Source organism: Calypte anna, chromosome Z (genome assembly GCF_003957555.1).
Source record: "Calypte anna isolate BGI_N300 chromosome Z, bCalAnn1_v1.p, whole genome shotgun sequence".
NCBI classification, from domain to species: Eukaryota; Metazoa; Chordata; class Aves; order Apodiformes; family Trochilidae; genus Calypte; species Calypte anna.
Window position 1 is genome coordinate 39,438,489 of NC_044274.1, and position 18,196 is coordinate 39,456,684.

At 38.2% G+C, this 18,196-nt stretch overlaps 2 protein-coding genes across 3 annotated transcripts in view; both read right to left on the reverse strand.

The window, feature by feature from the left end:
- Positions 1-4,653: 4,653 nt before the first annotated feature.
- Positions 4,654-9,226, reverse strand: CZH9orf40 (chromosome Z C9orf40 homolog). The gene is made up of 2 exons (XM_030467220.1): positions 8,845-9,226; positions 4,654-5,959 (listed from the first exon to the last, which is right to left on the reverse strand). Exons 1-2 carry the CDS (start codon positions 9,175-9,177, stop codon positions 5,804-5,806), a joined length of 489 nt encoding a protein of 162 aa, XP_030323080.1. The 5' UTR covers positions 9,178-9,226; the 3' UTR covers positions 4,654-5,803.
- Positions 9,227-9,480: 254 nt separating this feature from the next.
- CARNMT1 (carnosine N-methyltransferase 1) overlaps positions 9,481-18,196 on the reverse strand; it is a 34,591-nt gene continuing 25,875 nt past the window's right edge. For both annotated transcript variants that reach the window (XM_030467109.1, XM_030467108.1), the window contains 4 exons: positions 15,444-15,622; positions 13,452-13,565; positions 12,434-12,537; positions 9,481-12,146 (listed from right to left, as the gene is read on the reverse strand). In XM_030467109.1, the coding sequence (XP_030322969.1) occupies positions 12,045-12,146; positions 12,434-12,537; positions 13,452-13,565; positions 15,444-15,622 (499 nt within the window). In that variant the 3' untranslated portion in view covers positions 9,481-12,044. The remainder of the gene's footprint in view (positions 12,147-12,433; positions 12,538-13,451; positions 13,566-15,443; positions 15,623-18,196) is intronic.

Consider the following 18,196-nt stretch of genomic DNA (forward strand, 5'->3'; position numbering starts at 1 on the left):
ATTTCATCATACTCCAATCCAAACATCAGCCCCAGGTATTCATTTAAGAAAACTGTGAAAAATTGTAATGTTTGCAAGTCCTTGTCACTTCTTTTAAAAACTACATTATAAAAAGGCAAAACAAAACCAGGAAAACTACAACCACCATTAATTTTTAGAAGCAAAAAAAATTACAAAAAATAATAATTAAAAAAAAACCAAAACAAAACCAAATATTGGCTTTGTCTCCATCCTCCTTTCACAATTTTTTCACCTGGGAATGGTAACATACCAGTAGTAAGGAACCTATTTTTTACTTCAATAGTGAAAAAGTTATGATCTGTACAGCTTTAAGAGAGGAGGAGAAAAAACAATGATTTTTAGGTCCTTAGAAGTGACTAAAAAGTGATGAAATCTGTTGCTTCTTTTTACCAGGCATGTTTAAAACATACATATTAATAACTAATTAGTGTGCTCACAAATTAGTATCAATAATTATATTTTTGCTGCATCAATATCATATTCTCTGACACAAAAAGATTGAAACAGGAATCTTAACTAAGTGGTCTTTTAATACTTGAAAAACCCTATTTAAAACTTCCTCATATGTTTCAAATATATTTTTACCTATATATCAACATTTAAACACTACTTCATGAGTTAATTTCTTATGAATTAGCACTTACCTTTTCCTTCCTGATATTTAACAAGTACATTTTAAGTAGCCTTTGGCCACCAACTGAGGTTTCCATCCAATACACAATCAGACAAAGCTTGCTTTCCAGCTGTAATTAATGGAAACAGTGCAAGAAGTAGTGACAACAAATCTCCATGTGTTAAATGAACAGCACTGTTTTTTTCTTTTCTTTTTTTCTTTTTTTTTTTTGGCCAGGTGTTGTGGTGAAGAGAGAAAAAGGAGATAAACCAAAGGTTCTTGACAGAACGTTTTTACTCCAGTTATGCTGAAGACCTTATGTCACCTTATAATCAGGAACTTGTGACTTGATCTGCCTTTATTTATGTATCACAGTAAGGAAATGATTAACATTCATGATGTCACTGCTTGAATTTTCATTTGCAGTTCAGAATAAAAGCAGACCCAAAACATTTTCCAGAGTCACTGTAGTTTACTGTGTATGTTTATTGCCACCTAGAGAGTCAAGGTTATAACTGTAGGCATGGAAATAATTAAGCCAGACCAAGCACACTAGCTGTTTCAAAATGCCTCTTGTAACATAAGCTTTGCTATACCAAACTATGAATCCATGCAGTCTAACATCAATGGACAGAGTGTGAAGACCTGCCTCTGAAGAACAGCTATGAAAGGCTGAAAGCTTATGGGTGAGAATTAAGAGACTGAGGCAAAAAAGGGAACCTTGAGGTTGGTGTCTACGATAGGCCACCCACCCAAGGGGAGCCTGAGGAAGCCTTCTCACTACTCCAGCTGCAGGAAGCATTGTGCTCACAGGCTCCCATCCTGCTGGGGGATGAGAGCATCTGCTGGAAAAGTAGCACGATGAGCTGAAAATGATCCAGGACTTTCCTGAAGTGTATCAAATGTAACTGGGAAAAAGGGAAATATTGCACCCATTTTTTAAAGGTGTAGAAAAGAGCACCCTGGGAACTACAGAACTGTCAGCCTCACCTCTGTGCCTGGGAAGATCATGAAACAAATCCTCACAGAACCTTTGGTGGGGGACATGGAGGACAGGGAAGTGACTCGACACAGATAGCATGGCTTTATAAGGGCAAGTCCTGTTTCACCAATGCAGTAGTGTTCTGTGATGCAGTGACTACATCAGTGGTGAAGGGAAGAGCTATGGATGTCTATCTGGACTTATATATAAGGCCTTTAACATGGTCCTCCATAACTTACTTCCTTCTAAATTAGATGGATTTGATGGGATGGCTGTTTGGTGGATGTATCAGTGGATGGATGGAAAAGCTAACTGGATCCTTGGCTGCACCAAGAGAAGCATGGCCAGCAGATCAAGGGAAGTGATTCTTCCCCTCTACTCTGCTCTTGTGAGACCTCACCTGTGCCCAGTTCTGGGGCCCCCATTACAAGAAAGACATGGATGTGCTGGAGTGTGTCCAGAGAAGGGTCATGAGGATGATCAGAGGGCTGGAGCACCTCTTCTATGAAGACAGACTGAGAGAGCTGGAGTTATTCAGTCTGGAGGGGAGAAGGCTCTGAGGAGACCTTACTGTAGCCTTCTGGTATGTGGAAGGGGCCTGCAAGAAAGCTGGTGAGGGACTTTTTAGGATGTCAGGTAGTGATAGGAGCAAGGGAAATGGATTCAAAATAGGAGGGTAGGTTTAGATAGGAAGTTAGGAAGTTCTTCACCATGAGGGTGGTGAGACACTGGATCAGGTTGCCCAGAGTGATGGTGGAAGCCCCATCCCTGGAAGTTTTTAAGGCCGGGCTGGACAAGGCTCTGAGCAACCTGATCTAGTGGGAGGTGTCCCTGCCCATGGCAGGGGGGTTGGAACTAGAGGATCTTAAAAGGTCCCTTCCAACCCTGAATATTCTATGATTCTATGATTGTCGCATCCAACAGTAGTGGTCAGCAGCTTAATATCTAGATGGAGTTCAGTGACAAGTGGTGCCTCTCAGGTGTTCACGTCCGGACCACTACTGTTTAAAATCTTCCTAAACAACAGTGTTGAGTGAACTCTCAGTGAGTTTGATGACACCAGCAAGCTGAGTGGTGAAGCTGTCATGTCTGTGGGATGGAACGTCATCCAGAAGGACCTTGACAGGCTTAGGAGGTGCAAACTTCATGAAGGTTGCAAGGTCCTGCACTGGATCAGGACAACACCCTGTATCAATAAACACTGGGAGACAAGGGGATTGAGAGCAGTCCTGCCACAGACTTGGGGGTACTGGTAGATGAAAAGCTGGTTGTTAGCTGGCCCAGAAAGCCAGCTGTATCCTGAGCTGCATCAAGAAGCATGGCCAGCCTGTCAAAGAAGCTGACTCTGCCCTTCTGCTCTGCTTTTGAAAAACCCCACCAGAAGTACTGTGGAGAGACTTTATTGTGGCCTTTCAGAACTTAAAGGGGGCTTACAGAACAATGGGAACAAGTTCTTACAAGGGCCTTTAGTGACAGGGATAAAGGTTTTAATCTAAGAGGGGAGATGTAGACTAGAGATAAGGAAGAAACTTTTTACAATGAGGCTGGTGAAATACTGGAACAGGTTGTTCAGACAGGTGGTAAATGCCCCAACCCTGGAAACATTCAAGGTCAGGCTGGACAGGACTTTGAGCAACCTGATCTAGCTTAAGATGTCCCTGCCCATAGCAGAGGGGTTAGGATTGATGATGTTTAAATGTTCTGTCCAAGCCAAACCATCCTGTGATTCTATTCTGCTACTCCTGAGCTCTCTTAGGATTTGAGACAGCAGCTTATTTAAAAAAAAAATTTTCTTCTCATACATGCAAATTAAAACATCTTAAGCACACTTCCAGTTTATGTACAGCCTTTGAACAAGAGGTCTCTGGAAAAATGGAACTGGAAGTCGACACCAGTGTTTTGGTAGGCCTCAGTGACACATGTAATCTGGAAACACCAGACACTGAGCAATGAATGACATGTCTTAGTTACATCTTTTGACAGCTCTAATGCAAAGTTCATGTAATCTACCATCACTCCCCCTCAACTGGCTAGCCTTCTGTATTACCTTAACTCAGACTAACTTCAAAAGATTTTCCAAGGCTTTTAAATTTGCCTCTATTTGCAAACAGATGAATGGAAATAATTACACAGCTCAGCAAATGCTCTGAAAGTAGCCATAACATTCCAGACCACAACCGACAGCCCAGGACTAGAACAAACTAAGAGGAAAGAGTTTGCCTACAGCATAATTGCAAATGAAGTAAACTAACAGCCTACAACACAGTGCAAGCTTGATTTGTGTTAAAGGGCTTATTCGTTATGGAACAGGCAAAATATGATAAAACACCTCCTGTCCTGTGAATACAGAGGAAGAGAGACGATTTTAACACTACAATCTTAAACACTAAAAGTCTATTGATGCATACCTGCAGTGTATCAAGCTCCAAGATTTTAAGTGACAAAAGTACATCTGTAAAGATACTAGCTAATAATACAAAATAACAGATACTAGATGGCATGAAATATTATAAAAAATACAATTATAGGAATGTGTATATTACCTAGTGTAAAACTGAAATTAAATCAAACATCTCAACAAATCTGTTTCCTTACTAATTTGTACAGGCTATAGTAAACATGTAAGAGAGATAGAATTCTTGCTGAAAAAGAAATTTAAAAAAAAAAAAGTTTGAGAAGTACCTCCTAAGACAAGATGATATATTTGGACTTTAAAAATATAACTAAAAATGTACATATATAAAAAAAAATATTTTAAAATTATGTATCCAACTAAGCAAATAGCAGGTAGTAGCATATCCAAACTAGCACCATGAAATTCTTACCTCCTTACTTCTCTGGGCACTAGAGATCCAAAAAACCTAAACAAGCACTTCACAAATGAAGATTCCTTGCAGAGCAAATACCGAAAAAAAAAATTCTAAATGTTTACTAAGAAGGGTGACAAGCTAACTATTTTAAGCAAAAAGAGCTAATAAAATAACAAAGTTATAGAAATAACAATCTCATTAAACATTAAGAAGCTCACACATAGTCCTAGTTTTCAAATACACACAAACTTTATTGTCCTTCAGCAAGTACATTAAAAAAATCTCAAGTTGCCTTGTCCAATGATAATTCCAGAAAAAATTAGTGTTTGCTGTCCTTCGTGACAAATCACACATGACATATCTGCCCATATGTCTTGTCTATTATTAAAGACAAGTATTTGTAAATGTACTTCAACTTGCAAATAAATAAAAAAAGCAGTAAGTTTGCATTTCACAGCAAAAAACACTAATTCAATTAAGTTCTGTAAAAAGTTTTCCCAAGATCCATAGAATTTGCAAAAACTACATCTTAGTCAGTTGTCTGAAAAATGTATATGGTAATTCTACACTGCATTGACTTTATGTGACACATCTGCAGATACCTCCATTTTGGTACGAATTTGTTCAGACCTTAAGTAACAGAGAATAAGAACAGCACTAATATGAAAATGGACCAAAAGCTTAGAAGCTGGCTCCACACAGCTTTGGGTAATGTGAAAAGGTGAAGATGAAAAAACTTTTTCTTAAGTAGAATACGAAAAATTTTCAGAACAGTGCCATTTTACAAAATAAAGTATCCCCTTTCCCATCCCCTTCCCTGCCATACTTGGTTTTTGTTTGCATAGAAAAGGGAATGTTTTGTCTGGTTTTGGTAGACTCTTATTTTTTGGTTTAGCTATTACACATTAAGAACACTAAAAGGCAAAACCAAACACTGAAATCATACAGTTTCTGTGCTTTATGATAAATTCACATTATAAATACTTCGCTTTCAGCTACCACACTTACATCTTTTTGTTCCAGGCTAGGCAAAATCATTTTCCCTTGCCTTCTGCTATGTAACATAACCACCTGTTTCTTTTAATTCCATCCCAAAGTTCTAATTTTTTGTACTCTTACTTTAGCCAGCCTGCATATTTTCAAGCATACTTGCTAGACATCACAGCCTCCTCCACACTGTACACCTCCAAACAGTGTACTACTAAGTACCTCACAGCAATAATCCCATGTGCTTAGACAGACTTGGTTTTTTGGACTGACATAACACTGTTTCTTCAAGAAGGCAGAAGCATGCTTATTTTTCTTCCCAGTAGATAAACTTGAATCCAAATAAAGACAAGTTTCCTGTAAGTAGATGAACAACTATGAAACAACTGATCAGGTCTCCATTTCAGTCTCCATGGTATCAGTTTTTGATGGCATTTTAGCTTCTGGTGGAGTGTCTCCATCTAGATTCTGAATATCAGACAAATCAACAGCAGGCAATGGTGTTCTCCAATACAGGAATGAGTTATATTGGAAGAAATCTTCTTGCTTTGAAAAAAGAGAAAAATAAAACATTAATGTGTATAACAGCAGTAAAAAATAATAAAAAGTCTTACACAGCTTTTCCATATTAGCACTCTTTAATTTGTTATACAGCAAAAATGAGCTATTCCTAATGAAAACACCATAGCAAGTCTCAACCAAATCATAATGTAGCTTTGTCCTTTTAAATATTCTTGCAAAGAACTACTGTAAAACCTCTGGGAAATACTTCAATAAAACTCAAAAAATTTCTTCAACTTTCAATCTTTGCACAGAACAATACTGTAGAAGTTGTAGAGTGACTGGACCTGACATACAAAACCTTTTCACTGTTTTTTCTTCTTACAATGCTATACAAATTTCATGCACATTTAGAAGCTGGTATTGAGAAGAATTGTTTAGAAGAATTTTTTTTTTAGAATTGTATCAGAATATGATACTTGCAGGAAAGGTAAAAGCACTGTGCTGATTTTCTAACACGCTGCATTTCTGTACCTACATTTTGTACTCAGGTATACATGGAGAAAATTAAGATCTCCTCTAGAGAGAGGACTGAACGGTTTAGAGGCAGGAAGGGTAAAGTTTAAGAACTCATAAGTACTACAAGAAAAACCTTGGAAAAACGTACTTATTTATTACTTCTTATTTATTTACTATTTACTTGGAAATTATAGAATTATTTATCTGTTGGAAAACACACTGCTTATAATAACAAAGCTGGATTATAAACAGTGAGCAATCTGCACATTTCTATGGACATGATACATACAAGGAGAGGAATTCTTAAGTCATTCTTTAGGTCTTGAGCATGTATTTTCTTCTGACATGTAAAAACCTGAATGCTGCCATAAAATGCATCTCCATTTAACACTCAGTTATACTATGCTTATTATCCAAATGGAATTTTAGAATACGTTAGTTTAATGTCTCAACTGTGAAGGGTGCTGAACAGAAGTATTTTTAACAAACTGTTTTGGTATGGTTCTTGAAAAATTTCATGCTTTGTCTGATGGGTCCATGAAAGAATACAAAAGTTAAAAAAAAACTGTAGTTAAGTATTGTCCCTAGATTTTGTCAGATACTAGAAAAATTATGCTTCCTCCCTACTCCTAAGAATAAAGAAATACATACATAAACTATGTTTTCCATTTAAAGTATACATATGAAAATGAACAAGCCGAAGAAGAACAGAAGACACGTGCAAACACAGTAACAGAACTGGACTGCTTGTAAGGTTAACAAAACCACTGTGGAATTAGCAGCATTCAGATCATACTTATTAATTTAATTAACGACACAACCAACAAACCGCTAAAGAACAGTGCCAACCTATAGCTATATTTTCAGAACGATGTAAAAATCATCATCAGAAATACCTTTGTAAAAACTGAAAACAAACAGAAGATGGAAGAAACATCTATTGCCAGCTGTTAACTCAGCTTTACTTTAAAGAGAAAATATATTTTATACAAAACTGTACTTAGGAAAAGAACATGTTAAAAATATAGTCCTACATTCTGTAGAAAGTCTCTTTATTGTGTGTAAATCCAGAGGGCTTGTTACTTTCCTCCCACTGCTAAAGCTTACACCATTATGGTTAATAATCCTAGGGATGAGTAAAGAATTCAGCATCATATTTGTGATGGAACAAAATGGTTCTGCAGAGATTTGCTCATTTTGTTCAATTTGCTTGGCTTCAGAAGACATCTGTACTCTCTTCAGAAATGAAGGTTATGTTTGCATTTAAACAGTGCAAACTAATGAGCATGTATAATTTCCATGGAAGAAGGAATGTCTTCCACAGCTCTTTCGGGTTTTAATTCTACCATTCACCACCAAAAAAACCCCTCAAACCAAACCCAGCCCATCAGAAAAAAAAGAGGCAGGGCCTGAGAAATAATTTTTTGTCTTAAATTACATAACTATCAAGTGACTGATCTTTTCAAAACCAGTATAAAACTGGAATTCAAAGTCCATTTGACCAGGTCAGACTTTTTGCCACTTCCTTATCATTGGATTTAATACTTCCATCTTATTTAAAAGGTGGGAGGAAAGGTGTCATTTATATGAAAACCTTCTGGATAGGCATAAAACCTGATGTAGCATTTTATTTTTACAAAACTAAAACCTTCCTAGTAAAAATTTTTATAGCCTATTGTGCAAGATATGGTGAAGGCCAAAGAAGCAGAACGTACGTTGTCCAAAGTCTATCAGAAACATCGGAAGTAAAGCGAACATTTCACTACATCCTAATTATTAGGTAACTGATCCCCTTCCCCTGATGACTGCCTTTCCTAGATGTTTTAGTTCAAAGAAAGCTGTTATCTTTACTGAATCCCATCCCAAACAAAAAAGTTAAGTTAGTTGTCATATATTGCAGTAAGCCTGATCTGCACCCTCTAACACAGACATGGTACCAAAATAAACTCTTCCAGCTTCCGCCGTACTTTTGGATGGGAGTGTGGCTCACAGACTTTACGGCGAAGCCCAGAGAGGCCGTTTATTACCATTTCTTCTATAGCCGAAAAAGAAAGATCTAGAAACATGACTCCTTCTGCAGTGGGAGAAGAAAAAACAAAAACGGACGAAACAAAAGCTTCATGGGACCAGGACCGACCACCACTAGGGGAGGGAGGCACAGCACGGGAGGCGGGATGCGCTCAGCGGTGCCTGGCGAAGGCTCGGCAGCCGCAGCCCCCGCCCCCCGGCCCGTTCAGCCGCTCCGCCGGCCCCAGGACCCGCCGGCCCCCCCGGGTGCCAGCGGCGCTTCAGCTTTCACCAACACCGCCCGAGATCTTCTCTCCCCGTAGGCAAGCAGCCCGCGCTCGGTCACAACGACACTACGGCATCCTCCCGGGAAGCCTCCCACCGCCCCAGCCCCGCTCCGTTACCTCAGCGGCGGCTCGCTCGTTGCCGCTGGGGCGGCCGCGTCCCTCGGCCGTCCGCTCGTCCTGGGGCGCCGCAGAACCGCCACGCCGCCGGCGCCTGCCCCCCGCGTCCCCTTGCTCCCCGCGGAGGCCGCTCCCCCGCAGCCCGGGCCGCTTGCCCGGCGGTGCCTCGGCTTCCTCCAGCTTCCGCTTCGGGGCGGCAGGGCCAGCGCTCGCCGCTTCGCCCCGGGAGCGCCGGTCGGGGGCGACGGCGCGGGGGGCGAACGGCGGCGGCTCGCGCAGGAGCCGTTTGATAGGCACGTGGCACACTAACGGCTCCGCGCGCCGCTTGGCCATGAGGGGGCCGAGCGCCGGCACCTCCGCCGAGCCCGCGTCCCCCGGGAACGTACGCAGCGACTCCGCGCCCCCTCGCAGAGCGCATGCGCGGCCCCCGCCCCGCCGCCGGTGCTCGGCCCCGCCCTCCTCCCGCCCCCTGCCCGTCGCTCTCCGGCTCGCCGCCGAGCTGCGCGAGAGCGGCCGCGGCGGGAGGCGTGAGGCGTTAGGCGGTGCTGCGGCAAGGGGAGGGAAGGCGGGACGGAGAAGTATCCACAGACGCATCCGGCCTGGACAGCGACGGATAAAAATCACACTTGAGCGACATCACTTCATACTGCAAACTTTAATATCCCAGAAAAATCAAGTCTGTTACACATGCTGAAAACCGCGGGCAACCTCCTATTCTTACCTCCTTAACTGATTTTAGTGTGATCTACACATAAATAAAAATACAGGACGCTTTACATTGGTCAAACTTATTCCATATGAAGAAGTATAACAGTGAGGATTATGCAGCATTTTATTTTACACCTGATACCATGTACAGTTTAAGAGTGACATAAGTAAATGGTCTTGGCTTCAGCTGATGAACACCTCAAGCATCTATCCCCCCCCACTCCATGTATACAACTGAAAAGAAGAATGTTACCACATTCAGTAATACACAATTATCCCCATGCATAAAAGTGATGCATTTTAAGAACTCAAATACAGCTGCAGGCATAACACTACTAACTCATAGAACTTACAAGCTTCCAGCTCTTAATGCGACTGGTACTACTGTAAAGATTCGGGAAAGCTGACATTTTTAAGAGTAGAAACAGAAGTATCACTGTATACCTGGTAAAAGTAAGTAAAAACATTTTGGGGAAAAAAAAAGAAGGTGCGGTGGCAAAGAACAAAGCCATCAGAACTGAAGATAGTGACATTCAAGCAGAAAGCAAGAGTTGAGTGGCCCATTATGCAAAACAAGACTACTAGGCTTCAAGTGTAACTACAGCCTAAGTAGGAGGCAGAAATTGGGCAATACTGCCACCAGCATAATCAGCATTCAGTTAATCTTGTCCTATTTTAAGGAGTTTGAAAAAAAAAATCAGTAAAATATGGCAAGTCTAACTAAGGTGAAAAAAAAAATCAGAATTAAATCGAAGAATCACAAAGTCCCTCAAGAGCTAATGAAATAGTAAGGAAATTAAAGCAACTTGAAATCATTTTTAAGTGTTCAAATAAGATAATAGTTTAAGCAAAATCCTAATTAAGAACTTCTGTAGATCACAAGTGTTTATTCTCAATAAGGATCCTGAACAGAAAGGGGCACACTACTACTCATACTCAGGCACGTGGCCTTGTGCAGTGCTGAAATGGTAATAGAAGTGTTTCTTCCTTGCAGATTTTTTTAGTTTAGTAATAGGGGCATAAGTTTCTTGCCTTACTGGGAAAAAAATCCAAAAGCCACTAACAGAGCTATTAAAAGTGATGTGATTAGGACATCACCACGAAAAAAAGGGGAGAGAAATAATAAGAAATAAAAAGGTATTGTTCCATGTTATTATGACCAAGTAAGAAGAGCCCCTTGGATTTCTTATTTTTAAGGAAATTTTATATAGAAATTTCTATACTTCAAAGGAATTTCTGAAAATTGACAAAATGATAGAGTAACCAATATATTAAGAGATAGCTAACATGATGCCTTCCCTCAATGTTTTCTCATGTATCTACCTTCTAAGTGATTCAGCCTCCTGTATAGCATCACAGCTTGTAAATATTCACCTAAACTACCTGTACCAGGAAAAAAACCCAACATTAGGATAAGGAACCAAGAAGTCACTAAGTCACAAGGGTAAAGTGCCTGAAGTTACAAGGAACTGTCTACCAATTGGCCTGCATGTGCTGACTTCAGGAGAGATGATTAAGTTACAGTGCATATTCTTTACATCTAACTTTATTTTTCCTCTTTGAGGAACACGGCTTTTCCTGTTGCATACCTATACATGGAATGGGTAACTCAGCTATGTTGTCAACTTTTTTTAAAAGAGCTCAGGGTATAACATGACTTTATTATGTTTAAGAAAAAATAACTGCTTCACTCTGTCTTGAGCGAGTCAGTAGGTGACTCAAAAATCACCATATTTTTAGATGGCAAAACATCTAATATTTCAGTGTCAACACTACCAGATTAATCAAAGTCGGTGTTATTTGTGAACTGAAGCTAAAATACTTCTTTGTGACATGCTGTTGTTTCTTAATGCAGTGCTCTGCTTTCACATATTTTAAATTGCATATGGGTTCAAACTTTTGATTAAATTGTTAACAGTAGTACGAAGAGTAGAATTTGTATAATAATCTACTTTAGTAGTTTTACAGGAAATCCTGTAAAAGTTCTGATGGCTATCATATCTATCAACAATTTTACACTTTTCCAACCATTTCAAACTTTATAATTTAAGTATATGTTTAGAAATACTTCTCTAAATGTGACACAGGTAGTACAGGAAGTACTTCTATGCATTCCTAACATCACAATGTAGAAAAAAGGCAGTAATTAAGTATCTATGAAAAATGAGGCAGCCTATGCAGAGAATTAGCCTGATTATGGTAAACATGACATTTTATTCTCAATGTTTTTGATCTTTAATGCATTCCAAAGCGCAAATACAGTGTATGTGAACATCTCCTCTGTTTTCACAAGTATATTACAAATATGCATGTCATAGTACATGTCTGGATAGCAACACAAATATTAAGAAAATAGACACTATCTAAATCCTATTAGGAATATGAAGGCACCACTGATTTGAGGTTGTGTCCAGACATCACTCAGTCCATTTTATTCTCATTTCTACCTTTCAAGCCAACATTTTTTTCCTATGATTCTATTTAGACCACTTCTATTCTGGTTTTCTCACCACAAACAACACACATTCATAGTAGTATTTCATCATGGAGAGTTCATTCACAGTGTAAGTTGACAGTACAGATTCTTTCTCCATCTGAAAAAAAAAAAACAACAAAAAAGCAGTTTTTAAAAACACCTTCACAAGAACTACATAAATCTGTCTTGGTAAGGAAAAAAAAAAGTATTTACAAAGTTGTAGAGGCCCATCTCTACAGTTAAAATCAGGAAATCAAATAATTTGCAACACACAAACATTTTATTATCCTAGACATTATTAGAATATGCCATTATGTTGAACTAAATTTAAGTAAAGGCTTATTCAAGGGAGTTTTGTCTGGATTGTATCAATACTATTTATTGCAAACTACAGCATCTTTTTACCTCTATATGGAATCCATATTGCAGTATAACATTTTTTATATCCTCATAGCTTAATTCTATAGAAAGTTCATTTCCCAAGTTTTCAAAATGGTAAAGGAGAGGACCTAGAGTACAAAGATAAAACAGAAATGCATATTAAAAAACCAAAAAGATAAAAAATTAAAAATCACAAAGTGCAAATAAGGCTCACATATTCAAATAGAGACAAAAGAATTGATTTCTATCACTCAAATATTATTTTTATAATGAATTTCAGAGTCAATGCAAAATGAAAACAGGTTAATTTAACTGTTCGTTAAAAAATTAAGACTCATTTCCTACCAGATCGTATTTGCTTTACCTTAACAGTTCTGATGTTTGGAAATTTGGACAGCATCACTGCTGTCCCTACACAACAAAAGGTAGGACGCAGTCTACTCAGGAGCTCATACATTTTATGACTGGACAGGATGGCTGTACATACTTTACTGACTGACTTTCAAGTGACTGGCCAGTTTCTACTACACAAAATGTTTTAACTGCCGAGTTTTGTCTGCTTCTCCTTCACCACCAGAGACTTAAATTAAGCCTATCTTCTTCTGAGTCAAGGCTTACGTGAATCTTCCCAAAACTTCTGATGAGAAGCACAGTACAGGCTAGACAACAGATGAAAAAAAAATGCAAGGATGTCTTTACATGCAGAAGTTGCATTTGCTTACAAAAGCAGCAAAAAAAGAAGAGATGACACTACATATGTCAAATAACAAATCTTTGATGGATGAATGCAAAACCTACCACTAGGAAAAATTACCTCACCTAAAAACATCACATGATGCTGACTTGCTTCTCATTAGCAATCTTCTGGACATATCCTGAACACAACTGAAATTAATTTCCAAGCCCTAGATATTTCTATGCAGCTGCACAGACTTTTCAGCACAGACATATTAACCCCCAAAACTCCTTTAAAGTACCAGATGTCCAATATGTTACCACACATAAATCAGGACTAGCAGGAAGAGAGGCTGGTGACACTTGCCTACATTTATCCATATTCCTCCAGGCTTCAGTATTTTCCATATAGTGTCAATATAATCAATAACATTATGTGCTGTATCTATGAAGAAACAAGTTGCTATGCAGTCCCATGTATCTGCACAAAAATAGCAAATTATATAGAGATTAGTCTCAATGTTTCTACCCCTATAACAGTTCATCACTTAACCCAAGTATTGTAACACTCAGCACTACCTTGAACTAACAACTGAAGGCTCATTAGTTCACAAGTGAATAAACATTTTGCTTTATGTCATTAACAGTTAGGCTTAGCATCAGGTGATCTATGCCTGTGCACATATCCAGTCTAAAATATATTATTTATGCATTTAATAACATTTTCATATACATTATATAAAATGAGGTACATTTTACGAGGTTATAGACTTTCCTACAAACTTCACTGCCACAACTGTTAGAATTACAACAGCAAACACATTCAGTGGTTTTGGGCCTGTCTAGCTAATATCTAGAACAATTCAAGTCTGTACACTAAACAGTATTTCCACAAATCACATAGCTTTAAAAGACTTTACTCAGTATCTGAATATTTCTCCAGCTGTTATTTCTTTCTAATAAACAAGCAGGATCTTTCAAGTCTACCTTGTAAAGCACAAGTGTCCCTGTTTTTCTCTAAAAATGCATCCTTTAAATTTCAAAAGTTTTAAGTTCTGCAAGTAAAAATAAAAATTTAAGTCTCAATTTATGCCATTATTAGATGTTCTAATGTAAGGCAGAACCTTCAGAAAATTAAGCAGATCTAAGAAAGGTTCCTACAAGAAAATATATGGAAGTCTAGCTGAACAATAGAGGACAGAGCAATAGCTATATAATCCCAGCAAAGACTGGCATGAGTCTGGTAGGGACAGAAAGGTGGAAGCAGCAAAAATATGTCTCAGTTGATAATCCCATAATGCATAAGGAAAAAATAGTGACTTGCAAATAGGAACATATTATAATATTAGACTATACACAGAAGAACTGTGTAAGTGCTACTCTTCATCAAATCATAGAATCATAGCATGGTTCAGGATGAAAAGGACCTTAAAGATCATCTAGTTCCAACCCCCTGCATGGGCAGGGACATCTCTCATTGGACCAGGTGGCTCAAAGCCACTTCCAATTTCCAGCTGAACACTCTCAGGGATAAGGTATCCACAACCTCCCTGGTCAACCTGAGCTACTGTCTCACCACCCTCACACTGCAGAATTTCTTCCTCATGTCTAACCTAAATCTACTTAGTTCCAGTTTAAACCCACTACCCCTTGCCCTGTCATTACATGTCCTTGTAAAATACCCTCCCACAGCTTTTCTGTAAGCCCCCTTCAGGTACTGGAAAAATAAATCCTAAATATGCAATTGGAAGAGCAAGCTCTAAAGATAGTATCCTGCAGGTTCCATCAACATTATGTTAACTGTAAAGCATTACTTCCTAGCTTCAAAGAGGACAGCACAACTACCCAGACCTCACAAAAAACCCCAGTTTTTGTACTGACGGAAGCCTCAGTCTTTGATAACCTATTTCCACAAAATATTTCTCTTAAATATATACTATCGACAGTCAATAATTATAAGTTTGATTTATAATTTTACATTACTGAAACAGTTTGCCTTGCATTCACACCAGGAAATGAATAAAATACTCACATTAACTTTTTTACACTACAGAAGTGACTAGTTCCACTGTTCCCTTTGTAACACCACTTTTTTAAATTAAGTCAACCTCTTCCTAATACTACTATGCTGTCTTACTCTGAAAGAGACTACTGACTTCAACACAGACCTGTTATCCAAGGAGGTATCCACATATTTTTATAACTGAGAAGAAAAGCTGATTTTGAGTAAGAAAATCTTCCTACAGTACTTTTTGCTACATGCTTTTGCATACAGTTCCTGTGTACTTATAATAAATGGTCCCATTAAAATACCTTAAAGATAATTACATGAGTAGCCTAAAATTTTACATTTACTCACTGCACTCAGAATAAATTTCTTGGAAATCCCCTGCTGTCATAGAGAAGTTTGAACCAGAAGGAAGACTGTGAGGATCGACATCAGGGAAATAAATTGGGCGTATCTGATCAGCAGATCTTCTGTTATTGCTGAACTGATGAATCCAGGGATAAAGCTTACATGAGTTAATTTCAGAGCATCTGCAAAATATGGAAACCAGCACAGTTCAGTTTAAGCTGATTTTTTTTTATAATCTAGAAATGTAGGAGTCAAAGACTTTAAGCAACATCCAGTTTTTTTGTTGATAAAGTTCTTGCAAAAGCTACACATTTTGTAAATGACTTACCCAGTTCATAACACCTCAAACTGCTCATATATTTATAGCGTGATGAAAAAAATAATTTAACTCTGAGACACAAAGTATCACCAAAAAATAACACATTTTTTCATTTTAAAGCTTTTCCCACTATTTACCATTTCCCTCTAAAGTCTTCACTGAAAAGAAAACATGACAGGTTGGCCAATAAAACTGTGTGTGTTAACCATTCCAGCAGTCTCCATGTGTTCACAGTCAATTTATATTAACCTTAGAACATTCTGTAATAATGGAGACTTCCCCCAAAGTATTGTAAAGAATAAGAGATCTGAACAGATTAGAATGGTTTCTTTTCTAACTATCAGGAAACATGCACCTCCTTCTTTTTGTTTTCCCAGAACAAAGTATATTCATGCAGACTTTTAAGACATTCCCACTTTAATATGAAAGACCAATCCCTCTCCATACTCAGTCTTGAAAACCTCCTTTTCCAGTTTCAGTAATTTATACTTCAAAATTAAGTACTGCAGACCTTTACAATTCCATCCTTCCAACAAAATATGTATTATATAGTTTACGTTATAAAAATATAGCATCTTTAAGTATGATACACTTTATTTTCTTCCATCAAGGCAGGACATTTACTGTTCAACACTGTCAAAGAGTTCTGGCAAAGATGGGTAACCCAGTATTACTTCTGACCACTGAGATAAAGAAAAAAAATTTAACTGTCTTTATCTCAAAGCATTCATGGACATACAACAAACACAATTAAGCAGTCGCATCAAGATTTATCTACAATTACATTATTTCCATTTACTAGCATGAATTCTACTGGTATTAAAGCTTTTCTAAATTAAGCCTACTGTGACTCTGCTATAGAGTGATCTTATATTACTTCAATTGAACTTTCTCAAATAGTCAGAAGTGGGACTACTGCTTCAGAAGGGCTGTCAGACTGAGGCTACTGACCCTATGCTCTCAATCTCCAGCTGCAGGAAGGAGGAAATCAGCAAGCAGCTGCTCATGTCTCCTCTACACAGATAACACTCTAGTGTGTTGCTTTCTCTCCTGCCAGATGTCAAAAAGAAGTAACCTATGTCCTGTGTCTTCAGACTGCCTCAAAATGTCCATACACTTTCCAGAGGCAGGAAAGCAGATTATGCTTTTCACAGGTTTTGCTCTTCCAAAGCATCCAGGAAATTGTGTCTGTACATCACCAATCTGCAATCTGTTATTCATCCAGAACTCACCCAAAAAGCACCAGTAACAGGAACCTTACCCCTACAAGGAAAAGCAGTTTCCCATAGAAAACCAATAGCCTCAGAACCACTGTAAGTTAGCTATTTTATGGTCCCTTTATTTCAAATTAGACTTTCCTCATTGGAATAATACACTCTTAATATTTCAAATAATTATAGTGTCCACACTTACACAATCTACACAACATGCAGTGCAATTTTATCCACAGTAATTGGTGTTTTTACATGCACAAAAATCAGCAGATACCATTTTGTATACAGATGAGTTAAGACACACATATCTGGGTGCCCACTCTAGTAGCTGGCTTGACACTCAGTATAATAATTTTGTCTTCCTAAAAATAAACCAAGGTCAGAGAAATAAGGCAGATCCAAATTGGAAGCACACTAGCAAAAGCTTCATGCTTTTATGAACTATAAACAGAAAATAATAAATTTAGTTAAAAACTAGTTTGCAAATCCTTCTTGCTGACTACTCTTCTTTAAACATTATCTTCCACTTTTCTCGATCATTGCCATTTCTTCTAGTTCAGGGAAGGCAAACATTTCAGAAGACCAACTGGGAACAACCACATAAAACTGAAATGAAGGATCCCAGAAGTCCCTAAAACCTTAATAGACATCCCAAGTCCACAGCTGGCAGTTGGCCACAGTTTGATCTGGGAGGAAGGAGTCCTTACACTTAACTGAACTGACAAATTCAGAGCTGGATTAGCAGTATTCTCTTTCATTTTATTTCAGCTAATAAGAAAAACTGAAACCAGTAACTTGCCCAGCAAAGATGAAGACTATAGGAGCTGAGCAACACTCAGTTTTGTTGCCTAATATCTAATAGTGTAAGCAACTCTAATGCATACACACCTCTTCACTAAGCATCTATAAATAAGAAACGCTAGATGAGCATTAGATACTAAAAATGGTTACTACCATAAACTAAGCATGGATCTTAGGAATTCTACACACAGACCAAAGACTAATTATTTAAAACAAGCAAAAAACATTTCAGAGCTAATCAGCAGTGTTTTTCATTTGACTTTCAGATCTGAACGACTGTGACTGCTGATCAACGCTCACAAAGATAGGAAATTAATACTTTTATGCTGCTTTGAATAATTTCCAAAGTTCTAGAGAGTGTAAAAGCCAGTAAGTCTCTGTAACTAAGGATGAGAAGAATGTGACATCCTTTTGGTAGCTGC